The 15,612-nt window shown below is 40.1% G+C and overlaps 1 protein-coding gene across 1 annotated transcript; it reads left to right on the top strand.

Moving 5' to 3' along the window:
- The first annotated feature begins 3,833 nt into the window (after nt 1-3,833).
- On the top strand, nt 3,834-12,992 carry GGCT (gamma-glutamylcyclotransferase). The gene is made up of 4 exons (XM_055420935.2): nt 3,834-4,122; nt 10,148-10,293; nt 11,166-11,301; nt 12,403-12,992. The coding sequence occupies exons 1-4, from the start codon at nt 3,982-3,984 to the stop codon at nt 12,544-12,546; spliced, it is 567 nt and encodes a 188-aa protein (XP_055276910.1). The 5' UTR covers nt 3,834-3,981; the 3' UTR covers nt 12,547-12,992.
- The last annotated feature ends 2,620 nt before the right edge of the window (nt 12,993-15,612 follow it).

Consider the following 15,612-nt stretch of genomic DNA (forward strand, 5'->3'; position numbering starts at 1 on the left):
GAGGCCTGGCGTGCTGTGATTCATGGGGTCGCAAAGAGTCGGACACGACTGAGCAACTGAACTGAATGAAGTATGGTTGATTTACAATGCTGGGTTAGTTTCAGGTGTACAGCAAAGTGATTCAGCCACTGATTCTTTTTCAGATTCTTATAGGTTATTATAAAATATTGAGTATAGTTCTCTGCTATACAGTGTCTTCTTATTGGTTATCTATTTTGGTTAAGTCTGAGGGACTTCCCTGGCAGCCCAGGGATTAAGATTCTGTGCTTCTAATGCAGGGGGCACAGGTTCCATCCCTGGGTGGAGAACTAAGATCCCCTGTGCTGCATAGCCACAAAATAAATAAATAAATTGGAGAAAACAAACCCCCTTGCTACCTACTGCCTCTTGTTGGCCAACAGGGGTCAGTACATGGCAACCTACATGCTACTGCTGCTGCTAAGTCGCTTCAGTCGTGTCCGACTCTGTGCGACCCCGTAGATGGAAGCCCATGAGGCTCCCCTGTCCCTGGGACTCTCCAGGCAAGAACACTGGAGTGGGTTGCCATTTCCTTCTCCAAAGGAAACCTACATGGGGAAGCTAAATAAAATGCTTCACTGGGGCAAGAAAAGATTTTCAGTGTCTGAGGAAACATCAATGTTTAACTTCAGAAAATTTTCACAAACTGGTGTTGCGAAAAATTAATCACGATAAAATTAAGCACTTAGAAGTATAGAAAGAGAAAAGAAGTCAAAATATTTTAAAAAATAATTAAATAATAAATATATTTCAAATGTTTAAAAGTAGTTTAAAATGCAGAAGGATGTTTTAAATGGTAGTACTCTGCAGCAGAGACCTTGGGGATTCATGGTGCAGTAGACCACTATCTTGCCAAGAAAAGCAACTTGTTTACTGAAATGACCAAATATGTATGTCAAGTTCTGCTGCCTTAATGTTTGGGGTTGGGGCAGGAGAGAGTATGAACCTTCCTATTTGCAGATTATATAACAATAAAGTTTATTATTGAATGCTCACTATGTCAAGTGCTTTACTTACATCACCATTTTTTCTTTTTAACATGAAAATATTCAAATATATAGAAAATAATAAAATAAGCGTCAATATACACACAGTTTAACTGTTTCCATATTTTAATTTTTCTGAATTATTTTAAATACAGATAGCAAACATTTTACTCCTAAATACACCAATATATTATCTAAAAAGAAAAGTATTTCTAGATAAACACAATGCCATTGTACGCGTGCATGCTCAGTCGTGGTGACTCTTTTTGACCCTATTGACTATAGCCTGCAAGGCTCCTCTGTTTGTGGGACTTTTCCAGGCAAGAATACTGGAGTGGATTGCCGTTTCCTCCTCCCGGGAATCTTTCCCACACAGGGATTGAACCTGTGTCTCCTGCGTTTCCTGCATTGGCAGGCAGATTCTTTACCACTGAACCACCTGGAAAGCCCATTGCTGCTGCTGCTGCTGCTAAGTTGCTTCAGTCGTGTCCGACTCTGTGCGACAATACTGTTAAAAAACAAAGCAAACAAACAACAAAACTGTATAGTAGCATCTAATGCTTTAGTCTCTATTCAAATTTTTCAATTGTCAAAAAATATCTTTTATACCAGAACCAAGGACAAGCCATTATATTATGTTTCTTAGGCTTCTTTTTATCTAAAACAGCCCTCTCTCAGTATTGCCTCTTTTCTTTTTTCTTTTCTTTCTTTTTATTTATTTATTTTTTTTTAAGGCACTGAGTTAATTTAAGAGACTGAGCCACTTGTTCTACAGGATGTCTCACCACTTGCTCTGGATTTTTTCTGATTGTTTGCTTCTATCCTTGTAGCTCCTGCTTGATTACTCTGAAGTTAAAGGTTTTTGGAAACAGTGCTTCACAAATGATGCTGGTGCTTCATATTGTATCACATCAGGAGGCGCATAGTGTCAGGTTGGTCTAATTTTAGTGATGATAAAATTGACCTAGGTTAAGGTGGGAAGGGACCGGATTTCTCCACTGTCTTTATGGATTTCCCCTGATGACTGGCACATAATCCCTGGCTCTATGTGAATATCCTGTTCCCTATTGCACTTTTACCTGTTGGTCTCATGATTCTGCTATGAATTAATTGTTTCATTAGGGACTGCAAAATGGTGAATTTCTAATTCTAGCCTTCATTTTACATTATTTAGCTGGCATACTTTTGTGAAGGGAACTGTTTCCTCACCAACTGGGGTCATTTGGTTACCCTGAAATACATCTGCAACTAGAAAAGCAGGCTAAATGTTTATTTTCTTAAATTACCAGTTTTCAGAGTAAAGAGTTGGTGTAAAAGTCACTACCAGTAGTATGGCACACAAAGTTTTTTAAAGGTTTTTTTTTTTCTAGATTTGTTTACTCTCGTGGGGAAATTAATTTTATGTTTGACATTTTAAATCAACTGCAGTTATTTGCGATGCTTAAATCATTCTAACTTTGGCCAGTGGGCATTCCTTCAAGTTGTCTTCTGTGTCCTTTTCAAAGAACTTCATTTTTTAATACCTCCTGATTTTCTGTCTTAAGATGTTCTGAGTACTCCTCTTAATCCGGCATCAGCCATTTCTCCAAGGAACCCTGGTACCTTTCAGGGGAAAAGTGGTATTTAAAAATCAAAATCTGGGTGCCAAGGAAGGTCATTGCTTCAAGGCTTGGGGTTCATATTAATTTTCATTTCAAAGTTAACAATATAGAGTTTTTATGTCATTGTTATTATACCTCTTTACTATGGAGCTTTTACCCTGATAACATTAAAAAATTACTTTTAATATTTACATCAACCCTATGAGATAGGGGATCATATCTTACGTTTATAATCTGTGATCATAATTTATGTTACAATCTCTATTTTAAAAGGAAACACCAGAGACAAGAGGTGTCCGAGGTTCAGTTCAGTCGCTCAGTCGTGTCCGACTCTTTGCGACCCCATGGACTGCAGCATGCCAGGCTTCCCTGTCCATCACCAACTCCCCGAGCCTGCTCAAACTCATGTCCATCATTACACGTCTAGTAAACAGCACATCCGAGTAAACAGCAAGTAAACGTTACATGTGCGAGGTTACACGTCCAGTAAACAGCAGAGTCGGGCTTTGAGGCCCTCATGCAACTTCCATCAGGGAAGGGAGACCCAGACTCTCAGAGGAGCTTTCCCAGGAGGCCAAGGGTCCTTAGAAAAGGTAATCAGGTAGATAACCAGGGCTGCTGTTCAGACTCGCGCGTCCGATTCTTTGCGACCCCATGGACTGGAGCACACCAGGCTTCCCTGTCCTTCACTATCTCCCGGGGTTTGCTCTAGTGCGAGGTCTTATCCACTAAGCCCCCTGATCAGGGCTAGGGTGCAGAAACCAGCGAGTGGTGTGAACAGAGCCCCTCCTCATTCCTCCAGACCCAAAGGGCAGGACCGGGCGAGCTGCCGGCAGCGTGACCGTCGGGTGCATGGTCCAAGCCGCTGTTTCACTTTAAGTGGATCCCAAAGCTCCCTAAAGAATACACACTGTCAGGAACCAAGCACGAATCACCCAAATTGGAGAAAAGCCGGCTGGGACCTGTGAGCTACTACAGCTCAGCAGCGGACCTGACCCGCCCCTGCGTAGAGCCCCGCCCACCCACCAATCAGAAGGAGCCTTGAACAGGGGGCGGGACAAAGGGGGAGCAGGTCCAATGAGGAATCAGCCCCCGGTCTCCCCAGACCGAATATTACAAAGTCCAAGCTGCTAGCCTAGAGGAGGCGGTGGGTTGGCCAATCAGAGCGAGTAACTCACAGCGTTGGGTACTGGCAGCCAGTCAGAAGAGTGCTCGCAGGTGACTCGCCCGGCCCCAGCTTCCCGCTTTTCCCCTAACCTCTAAATCGGCGGCCGGGTGGTTCCTGGGTTAAGTTCTTCCGCCGCGGAGCTGTATTTCTCGTCCTCTCTTTACGCTTGTACTACCGATCCCAGGCCTGTGCAGGCGTCTGCTGGGATATGGCGAATTTGGGCTGCGAGGCCCTCCGGAGTCAGGATGGGGAGAGTTTTCTCTACTTCGCCTATGGCAGCAACCTGCTGACGGAGCGGATCCACCTCCGAAACCCCTCCGCCGTGTTCTACAGCGTGGCCCGCTTGCAGGTCAGTGCTCTCCACCTGGCCCTCAAGATGTCCTCTGCCCCCTCTGCGGACAAAGCGGGCAAGATTTTGAGAACTCACTTTCTCAGGGCCACTCGTCAGCATTGGTCTGGGAATGCAGCTCTGCTCAAAGTACATCAGGGTTCCCTGCACGACCCTCCCTCCACCCCCTTCCCCCACAGGTCCCTCTCGCCCTCTCTCAGCCCTCTGCTTGACCCCGGCTGAGCTGTGCTACTCTGGCTCCTGTGCCTCCCAGGCTGCCCTGAACTCGCCCTCCTGACGTTCCCACCAGCTGCTCATTCTGCCCAGCTCCCTATGCCTCTCCCTTGGCCACTGACTTAGGGACATCATCACAGAATCCACTCGGTTGGTCCCTCTGAGAAGTCTTCTTTGACCCAAGCCAAGGAATCAGTTGCTTTCTGTTCTACCTTTGCTCCAGAACGTGTCATCTAGTTTTGTAATCCGTTTACCAACCTTTTGCTCTCGACCTGAGGGGTCCTGGAAGCTGGAGCTATGTCTCATTCATAGTAAGGGCTGTGCTCGCTTAAGTCTAATGGCTGGATGAACCTTCACTTGCCTTGGTAAGAATCACAGCTCTTAGTACAGTACATTTATTCATTTAGTTCACATTCTTCCAGCACTTATATGGAGATACAAAAATGACTGAGTAAAGCTAGCTGCTTTCAGGACCTTCCCATCTGTAGGAGAGACAGGCAAACAAATTACCTACAGAGCCTTTAGACATCGTTGGACCAGACAGACATGGTCTCTGCTATCATTGGTCGGGTTCTTAGTTGCAAGCAACAGAAGTCGCTGATTTAAGCAGGAAAAAAATGTGTTGAAAGGCTGTTGAACAGATCACAGAATGACCAGGAAGGTAGGACCACAGAACTGACAAAACAGGCAGGCGTAGAAGGGAAGCTATAAAATAGCCAGTATCGCAGATGGAAACAACCCGGGAGGCCACTGTAGACTCACCCCTGAGCTTGGTAAACATGGACATTGCATCATGCATCACCCATTCTGGACCCTGCCACTACTGTCACTGTATCTGGAAGCTCCTGAAACCCAAATACAGTTCCCACCCCCAGAGTGTAGTTTCTGCTCCCCTGTGTCACTGACTTCTAATTCAAAACCCTAGGTGGGTGAATCTTGGCTAAATCTTGGCCGTATGCCCATGCCCTGACTTTAAACAAAGCTAGGAGAACCAGTCTCTGGCATTTGAAACTTCAAAAACAGGAGTTGGGCTCTGAGCACTATCTACCCATCAAACTCATAAGATAGGGAATTCCCCAAACATGGTAAGGAAGCTTAGATGTTTATAGTTGGAATGCAGCAAAGAACTATCTAACAAATGATTATTCAGTCACAGGTATGGTCAGTCTTAAAAGGAGATGAATCGTACCTTGCTCTCAGTTTTGCTCGGAACCTGAAACTGCTCTGAAAAGAGTGAAAAAAAAAATTAAGGAAGTATTGAAGGTGCTATGGGAGTATGTGACTTAGGGATCTGACCTAACTGGGACGTTCAGTAAAGCCATACCTGAAAATGTGAGTTAAACTGAAATCTGACTGGCGAGAGGAGAAACAAATGGAACAGCAGGGACAAAATATTTCAGGAGAGAAAAAAACTGGGTCTTCTAGCTAGTGTGGCTAGAATTTAATGTGTAAGGAGGATGTCGCATGAAGCGTGGAGAGGTAAGGAAGGACCACATGTTACAGGACCCCAGAGGCCTGTGAAGACTCGCATCTTTATCTTGAGGACAACAGTAAGAAGACCTCTGCCAAATTTAAGCAAATGAAATATCAGATTTACATCTTTGAAAGCTTGTTCTGGTTGCTGTGGAAAGTGCTTTGGAAGGGTAGGGGCAACCTACCAAAAGGGCTTTTGGAAGTGGATGTGGGAGTGCAGTTAGAAGGCTTTTGTAGCGGTCACTACTGAAGCTAATGGTACCTTGGAGTAGTAGCCAGGGCAGGTAGATGGTTTTTTGGGGTGTTGAGAAGAGAACACTATTAGGCTTTGGTGATTAATTGTGAAATGAAGAGTAGATAATGGTTTTTGATGCAGCAGAGTGGATGATAATGATATTTGTTAAAAAGAAAAAGAGGATTAGTTTGGGAGGGAACATCAAGCTCAGTTTGGGCATACAGTTGGCCCTCGAACAATGCCAGGGTTAGTGGTTCCCACCCTTTGCTGAGCTGAAAATCAGAGAACTGCCATCTCTGCCTCAAAAACAGAGGAATTGATAAATGACTCACCCAAGGACAGGAAGCTGAAGAGGCTTGGATACAAGCAGGACTTGGACCCTAGTTCCTTCGACACATATTCTCTATTTCCGTCTCTAATAGAACACAAACTTTCCCCCATACTTAGTTACTTTGATGATCTGAAAATTGAAAAGAATTCACAGATAATTAGACCTGGGCAGTTCAAATCCATATTGTTCAAGGGTCAGCTGTACTGAGTTTGAGATGCTTGTTGTATACCCAAGTGAGCAGAAAAATATTAGTTGAACATTAATGAAGTACTTGGGCTTTCCTGGTAGCTCAGCTGGTAAAGTATCTGCCTGCAATGCAGGGGACCGCAGTTAAATTCCTGGGTGGGTAAGATTCCGTTGAGTCAGATTAGGCTACCCAGTCCAGTATTCTTGAGCTTCCCTGGTGGCTCAGTCAATAAAGACTCTGTCTTTATTGTGCAGAAGACCTGGGTTCGATCCCTGGGTTGGGAAGATCCCCTGGAGGAGGACGTGGCAAGCCACTCCAGTATTCTTGCCTGGAGAATCCCCATGGACAGAGGAGCCTGATGGGCTGCAATCCATGGGGTCACAAAGAGTTGGACACGACTGAGTGACTAAGCACAACACAGCACATGAAGTACTTACTATGTTCTAAGCACTTTCAAAGTCAAAAGAGAGACCTGAGCTGGATAAAAGACAGTTGGAATATTGGATGGTATTTGAAGTCATTGGAGGGTATGATTTTGTCTTGAGCAAACTGCTGAGAAAAGGGCCTGAGCTGAGGCTTTTAGAAACTCCAACATTTAAAAACTAGGTAGTGGAGGAGGAGTTGGTAAAGGGAATGGAGATCAAGGAACAGCTGAAAGGAGAGGAGGCAGACCAAGACAGTGTGGATAACTATGTCAGAAACATCTGAGAAGCAGAGCAAGATAAGGAGTGAAAACTGTCTGTGGGGTTTAACAGTATATCAGTTCAGTTCAGTTCAGTCACTCAGTCGTGTCCAACTCTTTGTGACCCCATGGACTGCAGCACGCCAGGCCTCCCTGTCCATCACCAACTTCCAGAACTTACTCAAACTCATGTCCATTGAGTGGGTGATACCATCCAACCATCTCATCCTCTGTTGTTCCCTTCTCCTCCCACCTTCAATCTTTCCCAGCATCAGGATCTTTTCCAGTGAGTCAGTTCTTCCCATCAGATGGCCAAAGTATTGAAGATTCAGCTTCAGCATCAGTCCTTCCAATGAATATTCAGGACTGATTTCCATTAGGATGGACGGGTTGTATCTCCTTGCAGTCCAAGGGACTCTCAAGAGTCTTCTCCAGCACCACAGTTCAAAAGCATCAATTCTTCAGCGCTCAGCTTTCTTCATAGTCCAGCTCTCACATCCATACATGACACTGGACAAACCATAGCCTTGGCTACACGGACCTTTGTTGGCAAAGTGATGTCTCTGGTTTTTAATATGCTGTCTAGGTTGGTCATAACTTTTCTTCCAAGGAGTAAGCGTCTTTTAATTTAATGGCTGCAGTCACCATCTGCAGTAATTTTGGAGTTCTCCAAAACAAAGTCAGCCACTATTCCCACTGTTTCCCCATCTATTGGCCATGAAGTGATGGGACCAGATGCCATGATCTTAGTTTTCTGAATGTTAAGCTTTAAGCTGACTTTTTCACTCTCCTCTTTCACTTTCATCAAGAGGCTGTTTAGTTCTTCTTCACTTTCTGCCATAAGGGTGGTGTCATCTGCATATCTGAGGTTATTGCTATTTCTCCCAGCAATCTTGATTCCAGCTTGTGCTTCTTCGAGCCCAGCGTTGCTCATGATGTACTCTGCATATAAGTTAAATAAGCAGGGTGACAATATACAGCCTTGATGTACTCCTTTTCCTATTTGGAACCAGTCTGTTGTTCTATGTCCAATTCTAACTGTTACTTCCTGACTTGTATACAGATTTCTCAAGAGGCAGGTCAGGTGGTCTAGTATTCCCATCTCTTTCAGAATTTTCCACAGTTTATTGTGATTCACACAGTCAAAGACTTTGGCATATTCAATAAAGCAGAAATAGATTTTTTCTGTAACTCTCTTGCTTTTTTGATAATCCAGCAGATGTTGGCAATTTGATCTCTGGTTCCTCTGCCTTTTCTAAAACCTCTTGAACATCTGTAAGTTCACAGTTCACATGCTGTTGAAGCCTGGCTTGGAGAATTTTGAGCATTACTTTACTAGCATGTGAGATGAATGCAATTGTGTGGTAGTTTGAACAATTTTTGACATTGCCTTCTTTGGGATTGGAATGAAAACTGACCTTTTCCAGTTCTGTGGCCACTACTGAGTTTTCCAAATTTGCTGACATATTGAGTGCAGCACTTTCACAGCATCATCTTTTAGGATTTGAAATAGCTCAGCTGGAATTCTGTCACCTCCACTAGCTTTGTCATAGTGATGCTTCCTTTAAGGCCCACTTGCCTTCACATTCCAGGATGTCTGGCTCTAGGTGAGTGATCACACCATCATGGTTATCTGGGTCAAGAAGATCTTTTTTGTATAGACAGGTCCTAGTGTGGTTGTATCTTTTATCAGATCTTCTGATGTCTTGCCAAGGATACCTGGTCCTAGAACATCTAATATACCAGTCAAAGGTACTGGTCACTCAAACCAACCTTTTTAATGAAATTCTAAAGGTTTTTAAGAAAATAAAGGTAACAGATGAAATATAAACTTTAGATTTATTATCTAATCCAAATTTTTTTTATCATTAGGAAACTAAACTGAAAAATGGAAAGAAATCTTCCTAGACCAAACAGCTGAGTAAGGATTCTTAATCTCCCTCATTCTGTCCTTTGATTACTCATGTCTGTGAGGGAAGAAACTAACAACTTGAAACTTTGACTCCATTACTTCAGTTGTGAGACCTTAGGCAAGTTGCTTCATCTTTTTGAGCCACTGTTTTTCTTTCTGTTAAACGTGTATAAAAAGTTGTTGACAGGATTTTGAAAAATCCGTATGCAGCCCATAGCAGTGTACAGAACCCAGTAATTGTTAGCTGCTCTTATGATTATTATAGATATGTTAATATAATTCATGAATATTAAAATTTATAAGTATCCAAGTCACCTTCAAATGATAGCTCCCTTAGGGCAAAAAAATATGCTAATAGGATACTCTTAACATACATGAAAGTAGAAATAATGTTATAACCCTTATGCAGGCATCACCCAGGTTCAACAGTTATGTACAGTATGATTATTGTTGTTTAGTTGCTGAGTTGTGTCTGATTCTTTTGCAACCACCAGACTCCTCTGTCCCTGGAATTTCCCAGGCAGGAATACTGGAGTGGGTTGCCATTTCCTTCTCCAGGGGGTCTTCCCGAGATCCAGGGATCAAACCCTCGTCTCCTGCATTGCAGGCAGATTCTTTACCACTGAGCCACCAGGGAAGCCCACACTATGATTGCCTCTAAGTTAAAATTTATGTGTAAGTAAGTGGATTGGGAAGCAGTTTTCAAAAATAAAGATAGCTGTGTTAAGGATCAGGATTATGGGATTTATTGTCCCCCTTAACCTTTTATTTATGGTAAGATACATGTACATATTCAGTATACAGTTTATTTTTAAGAAAAATATAGTCCTTGAAATCTGGGTCCTTGGTTGTTTATCTTTGTGTTTTTAATAGAAGGAACTCAAAACTTATGTTTTAATTACATGGTGTTGAAGGTAAATCTGCTTTTATTTTGAGAAGGGAAATTTTTGTTCATGTGGATATTGATCATATCACTTTGGTTTCCTTTGTAGGATTATAAACTTGACTTTGGCAATCCCCAAGGCAAAACAAGTGAAACTTGGCACGGAGGTATAGCCACCATTTTTGAAAGTCCTGGCGATGAAGTATGGGGAGTAGTATGGAAAATGAACAAAAGCAATTTAAGTTCTCTGGATAAGTAGGTGGCTTCTAATTATAAGTTAAATCATTACTAATTTAGAAGGTGGATCATATGCAAGAATGTGTGTATATATATATGGACATATTCTTTACACTTCAGAGTTAACCTAAAAGGTATAATGTTCATTTCCTAAAAAGAAAAGCCTGAAGGGTTACACTTTCTAAGATTTGGGGGAGACTTTTGTAATCTCTTCTGTGGTTGATGGAAGTATTTATTTTCTATTTGTTTTTTTAATAAAAACATCTTGGTAGTTTCATATTGTGAGAAAGCATGAAGATTTTTGTAATTATTACATACTTTTACTGATTTCAAAAACAACTCAGTTTTTATAAGTCAGATTTTTAAAAAATAATTCTTTAAGGTAGTAGTTGAATCAGTAAAAAAGTGATAATAATTTGTAAAAACTTTAAAACACATTAGAAATGCTTTGATGCTTTTTAGAACTCAAAAGTTGTGTGGCAGAGCATTTAATACAAAGAAAGGTGACAGAAGAGAATAGGATTTGAGAAGAGCAAACATCTGACGTGCTTACCATTTTACTTCACTTGCAAACAGGAATGAGCTGTCCTGTCTACTTTTGCAGGATGGATATTCTCTTGTCAGAACACATAGTCCAGTTTTCATAGATAGAGAGCAATGTTTTAGGGTTATAAAGCTTGCAATAACCAAAGATCTGTTAGAAGTATACCCAGTAATAGTAAGTCTCCAGCTTTAAGCTTACTTTTCATGTGGTGGTATTTATATTATGTTCTACTCTATCCCCAAATACATAGAGAACACATACATCCATAAATAGTTAAAATTTTTAATCCAGTAAACTAACTTGGCTGAGTCAATGCATGATTAAAATGTGGCTATTTTGATTCCAGGCAAGAAGGGGTTAAAAGTGGAATGTATGTCCCAATAGAAGTTACTGTTTCAACTCAAGAAGGAAAAGAAATAACCTGTCGAAGTTATCAGATGACAAATTATGAGCGTGTTCCCCCATCACCCCAGTATAAAAAGGTATTCTTTTTAACATACAAAGACTTTTGGTGATTCCTTGTTAATTTTCACAGAGTTAAATGACAGAATATCTTGTTTTTAAAAGACTTTGTGTTTTAAATTCTATATGAACAATTCATTTCAATCAAAATGTTTTTAATACAAAAATGATAGTTATTTACTGAATAAACGTTCTGATTTATTTGTAATGATAGAACTATGTCCCTAAAACTTTGTTTATTAAAAAAAAAACTCTCATAAATGTACTTGAGTTATAATCCTAGACATATTGTTCTTTAAAAACATGTATGAGTGTATTTTTGTAGTTATTCTATACCTATGCTTTTTTAATCACTTTTTTCTTCTCCACAAACTAGTATTTCATAAACCCCAAGATTCATTTTTATAGGGCAAAAATATATTTCCTACTGCTGAAATGTTTTCCATTTCTAGATGGAGGGATAAGTCATGCCCCTTTCAGAATCAGGGACACCTTTCCAGCATGCATGCACAGAAAAAGAATTAAGGATAGAGAGGCTGACATCCCTCTTCAGAAACCCAAACTTGGGTACTTATTGGCAGGTCCAATCAGGACATGATACTTGGAGAAGGTGACCCAGTTCCTGGGCCTAATCTGGAATTTTCTAGAATGGAGCCTAGAGGATTTAGCCTTGAGTGGGTCTGGGGAGTACCACTGAATACACTTTGTGTTTATTCTCCCATGTGTAATTCAGAGCTAGAGTAGACCCCAGGATTCAACTAAAAATTGCTACCTATAAATTTTAAATTTCTTTGAAGAATGGTATTTGTTTCTTAAAAGATTTTGTTTGTTTCATGCAAATTCTATACAATAAGTTTTATATTAAAAATATTTTAAACCATAGTATTGAGTTCAGTTGCTATCACATAGGGATGGATTGTGTGGCTATGAAAACTCCCTGTACATTTATGCTCATCATGGGAGGAATGACTCTTCGTTTTGTTCTACAGTTGTTTATTCTAGAGTTCTCTGAAAGCTAATATTTCATACTTTGATACTACAAATAAAGCTGTGGTATACTAAACTAAATTATGTTCCTAACTAAAAGAGGGTTTTGTTGTTGTTTTTTAACCATTTTCTAGGTTATTTGCATGGGTGCAAAAGAGAATGGTTTGCCACTGGAGTACCAAAAGAAGTTAAATGCAATAGAACCAAATGACTACAGAGGAAAGGTCTCAGAAGAAATTGAAGACATTATCAAAAAGGGGGAAGCAAAGACTCATTAGAACTTAATGGAATATATCTACATATATTTTCTCTATATACTGATACCTTTTTAACATTGAGAACAGGGATCTGGGATGTATCTCTGTTTAGTATATTTCAACAGTGTTCTGGAGGGTTATCTCACTTGGGTGATTCCTTGTTTTCAGACTGTAAGAAGACCGAGTTAGGAGTTAGACAATTGAAAGGGGGGCTGTGAGAGGTGTTGGAATGCATGACAGTTAGGCGTGAGTACTCCTGTGAACCCTTAAAGTTATTTTATTGAGTTTATCTGAAGTGTATTTTTGCTCTGTGACTGAAGATAAATTTGCAGCTTAATGATGGTGCTGGTAAATCGCTCTGCTCTGGCATTTTTAAAAATCAGCTTAATAAGAGCAAGCAAATTGAAGAGACAATTGATTATAAAATTTTTAAATTATTTTAAAACTATTTAAAATTTTAAAAATTATTTCAAAATTTAAAAGATGGCATAATGTTCTTAGAGGAATAAACGTATTTGTGGTTTAACCTGTATTCTCTGCGAAAACACTACATTTCATTTTATGAGGAAGACACATCATCACACATACTGGGTCTGGTCTTGGCCATATCCAGTCTGTACTGAAGGATTATCACACAGATGCTGGAACCAGTGTATTAGGGATCGGCTGTCAGTTCCACCACTTTCTACCTGGGAAACTTTGTGTTATTTGACTCAACTTCCTCAGCTTCCTCACCTGCAGACTGAGGACAGGCCAAATATCTTTGTCTTAGGATCATTTTGAGGGGTATATGTATAAGCTTGGAACACAGCCTGGCATGTAATAAGTATTAGTAATCATTATTCTTCTTATTGAAGGATTAAGTTTGTACTGACCCATCTTTGGAACACGATTTTAAAGTAGAAGAGTCAAGATCATGAGGGAAAAGTATTTCTTGGAAGCTAAAATTTAATTTCTTGGTTTATTAAGAAATGGTCACCTTACATTTTTTTACTGAATAAATGGAAGAGAGTCATGAATAAAACAACACTGGTTATCATGCAATCTCACTGGTTATCACGCAATGTGGAATCCAGTGAGCTGGACCTTCAAAATAGGTTATTAGAATGAAAGAGAAGAAACCCCAGGAGCATAAAATAAAGATTTGGTTTTTACTCTTGGGAAGAAGGCCCAAAGAACTTTTCAGCTACAGCTGCAATTCTGTAGTGAGGCTTCACTATCTCCCAGAGTGGAGTACAAATTGAAGATTTTCCTTATTTTCTTTCAAGCCCAGAAATGCTTTTCAAAGTCTATGTTGGCGATAGTGTCACCAGGAGCTGGTTGTATTTTGAGAGGGCCAAAATCACTTATGGAAATTCCTTACATATGACATTTGCCAGTACTACCTTGAAAACAACTAGAAGGAAGATAAAGTGAGCTGAAAGGCTAGACAGTAATGGAAAGTATAATATATGTAGAGGTAATGTTATTAACAACTATAAAAGGCGAAAAGTAAAGTGAAGTAAGGTTTCTACACTTCATTTGACCAGGTAAAATGACACCAGTAGACTAAAAAATTATGTATGTATAATATGTATGTTACCTGTGGGACTTCCCTGGTGGCTCAGATGGTAAAGCGTCTGCCTACAACGTGGGAGACCCGGGTTCAATCCCTGGGTCGGGAAGATCTCCTGGAGGAGGAAATGGCAACCTACTCCAGTATTCTTGCCTGGAAAATCCCATGGACGGTGGAACCTGGCAGGCTACAGTCCATGGGGTTGCAAAGAGCTCATACAACTGAGCGACTTCACTTTCATGTTACCTACTTAAAAAGTATACAGAGAGCTACACTTAAAAACACCACAGGTAAATAAAAACAGAATTCTCAAAAATGTTTAGGTAACCCACAGGAAGATAGGAAAAAGAAAATGAGAAATGAAAGAACAGAAAACGGAAATGAAAGAACAGAAAACAAATAATAAAATGGCACATTTATACCCTAACATATCAATAAGTATATTCAATGAAATGATCTCAAGACACCAATTAAAAATTGGTGGAGTGGATTAAAAGCATATAATACTCTTCTGTATGTTTACAACAACTTGTTTATCCATTCATCCACTGATGGACATTTGGATAGTTTTCACCTTTTGACTATTGTGAATAGTGCTGCTATGAACATGTGTATACATATATATTTTTTAAGTACCTAGGAATAGATGGGGTCATATGGTAATTCTAGGTTTAAGTTTTTGAGGAATGACCAACCTGTTTCTCACATTGGCTGAAAAATTTTACATTCTTACCAATGATGTATATAATTTTTTATAGGAAATACTTAAGTGAAAATTCAACCAAACATTTTAAGACTTGTATATTGAAAATTACAAAACACTGATGAAAGATATCAAAGATCTAAATAAAGGGAGAGGTATACTATGTTCATAGTTTGGAAGGCTCAACATAATAAAGTTCTCAGTTCTCTCCAATATAGGTTACCACAATTTCTATCAAAATCCCTTCAAGATGTTTTTTTCTGAAATCTATATCGAAAGACTAAGGAATCAGAATAGGTAAAGCACCTTCAAAAAAGCAGAATAAAATGGGAGGACTCAATTGGCGCAGTTTCAAGATTGTGTGGTACTGGCAGAGGGATAAACATACAGATCAATGAAACAGAATGGAGACTCCAGAAATACACATGTACAAGGTGCACAAGTAATTTAATGGAGGAAAGATAGCCCTCTAAAAATTAAGATCTTCAACAAAGAAAGCCCTTCTCCCTTGGAGAAGGAAATGGCAACCCACTCCAGTATTCCTGCCTGGAGAATTCCATGGATAGAGGAGGCTCCATGGGGTCGCAAAAGTCAGACACGACTTAGTGACTAATCCACCACCAACAACAACAATGATGCTGGAGCAAAAATAATAATTACAATAAAGTTAACTGAAGTCTCATTCAAAAGTTAACTCAAATACCTGACATAAAACTATAAACTTTTGGGGGGAAATTTGACATCTAGGAATTTGCAAACAGAGTTCTTAGACTGAATACCAAAAGCATGATCCATGCAAGGAAAAATGGATAAAACTAGTGTACATAGA

Source organism: Moschus berezovskii, chromosome 3 (genome assembly GCF_049115385.1).
Source record: "Moschus berezovskii isolate FMDL1 chromosome 3, NW_MosBer_1.0, whole genome shotgun sequence".
NCBI classification, from domain to species: domain Eukaryota; kingdom Metazoa; phylum Chordata; class Mammalia; order Artiodactyla; family Moschidae; genus Moschus; species Moschus berezovskii.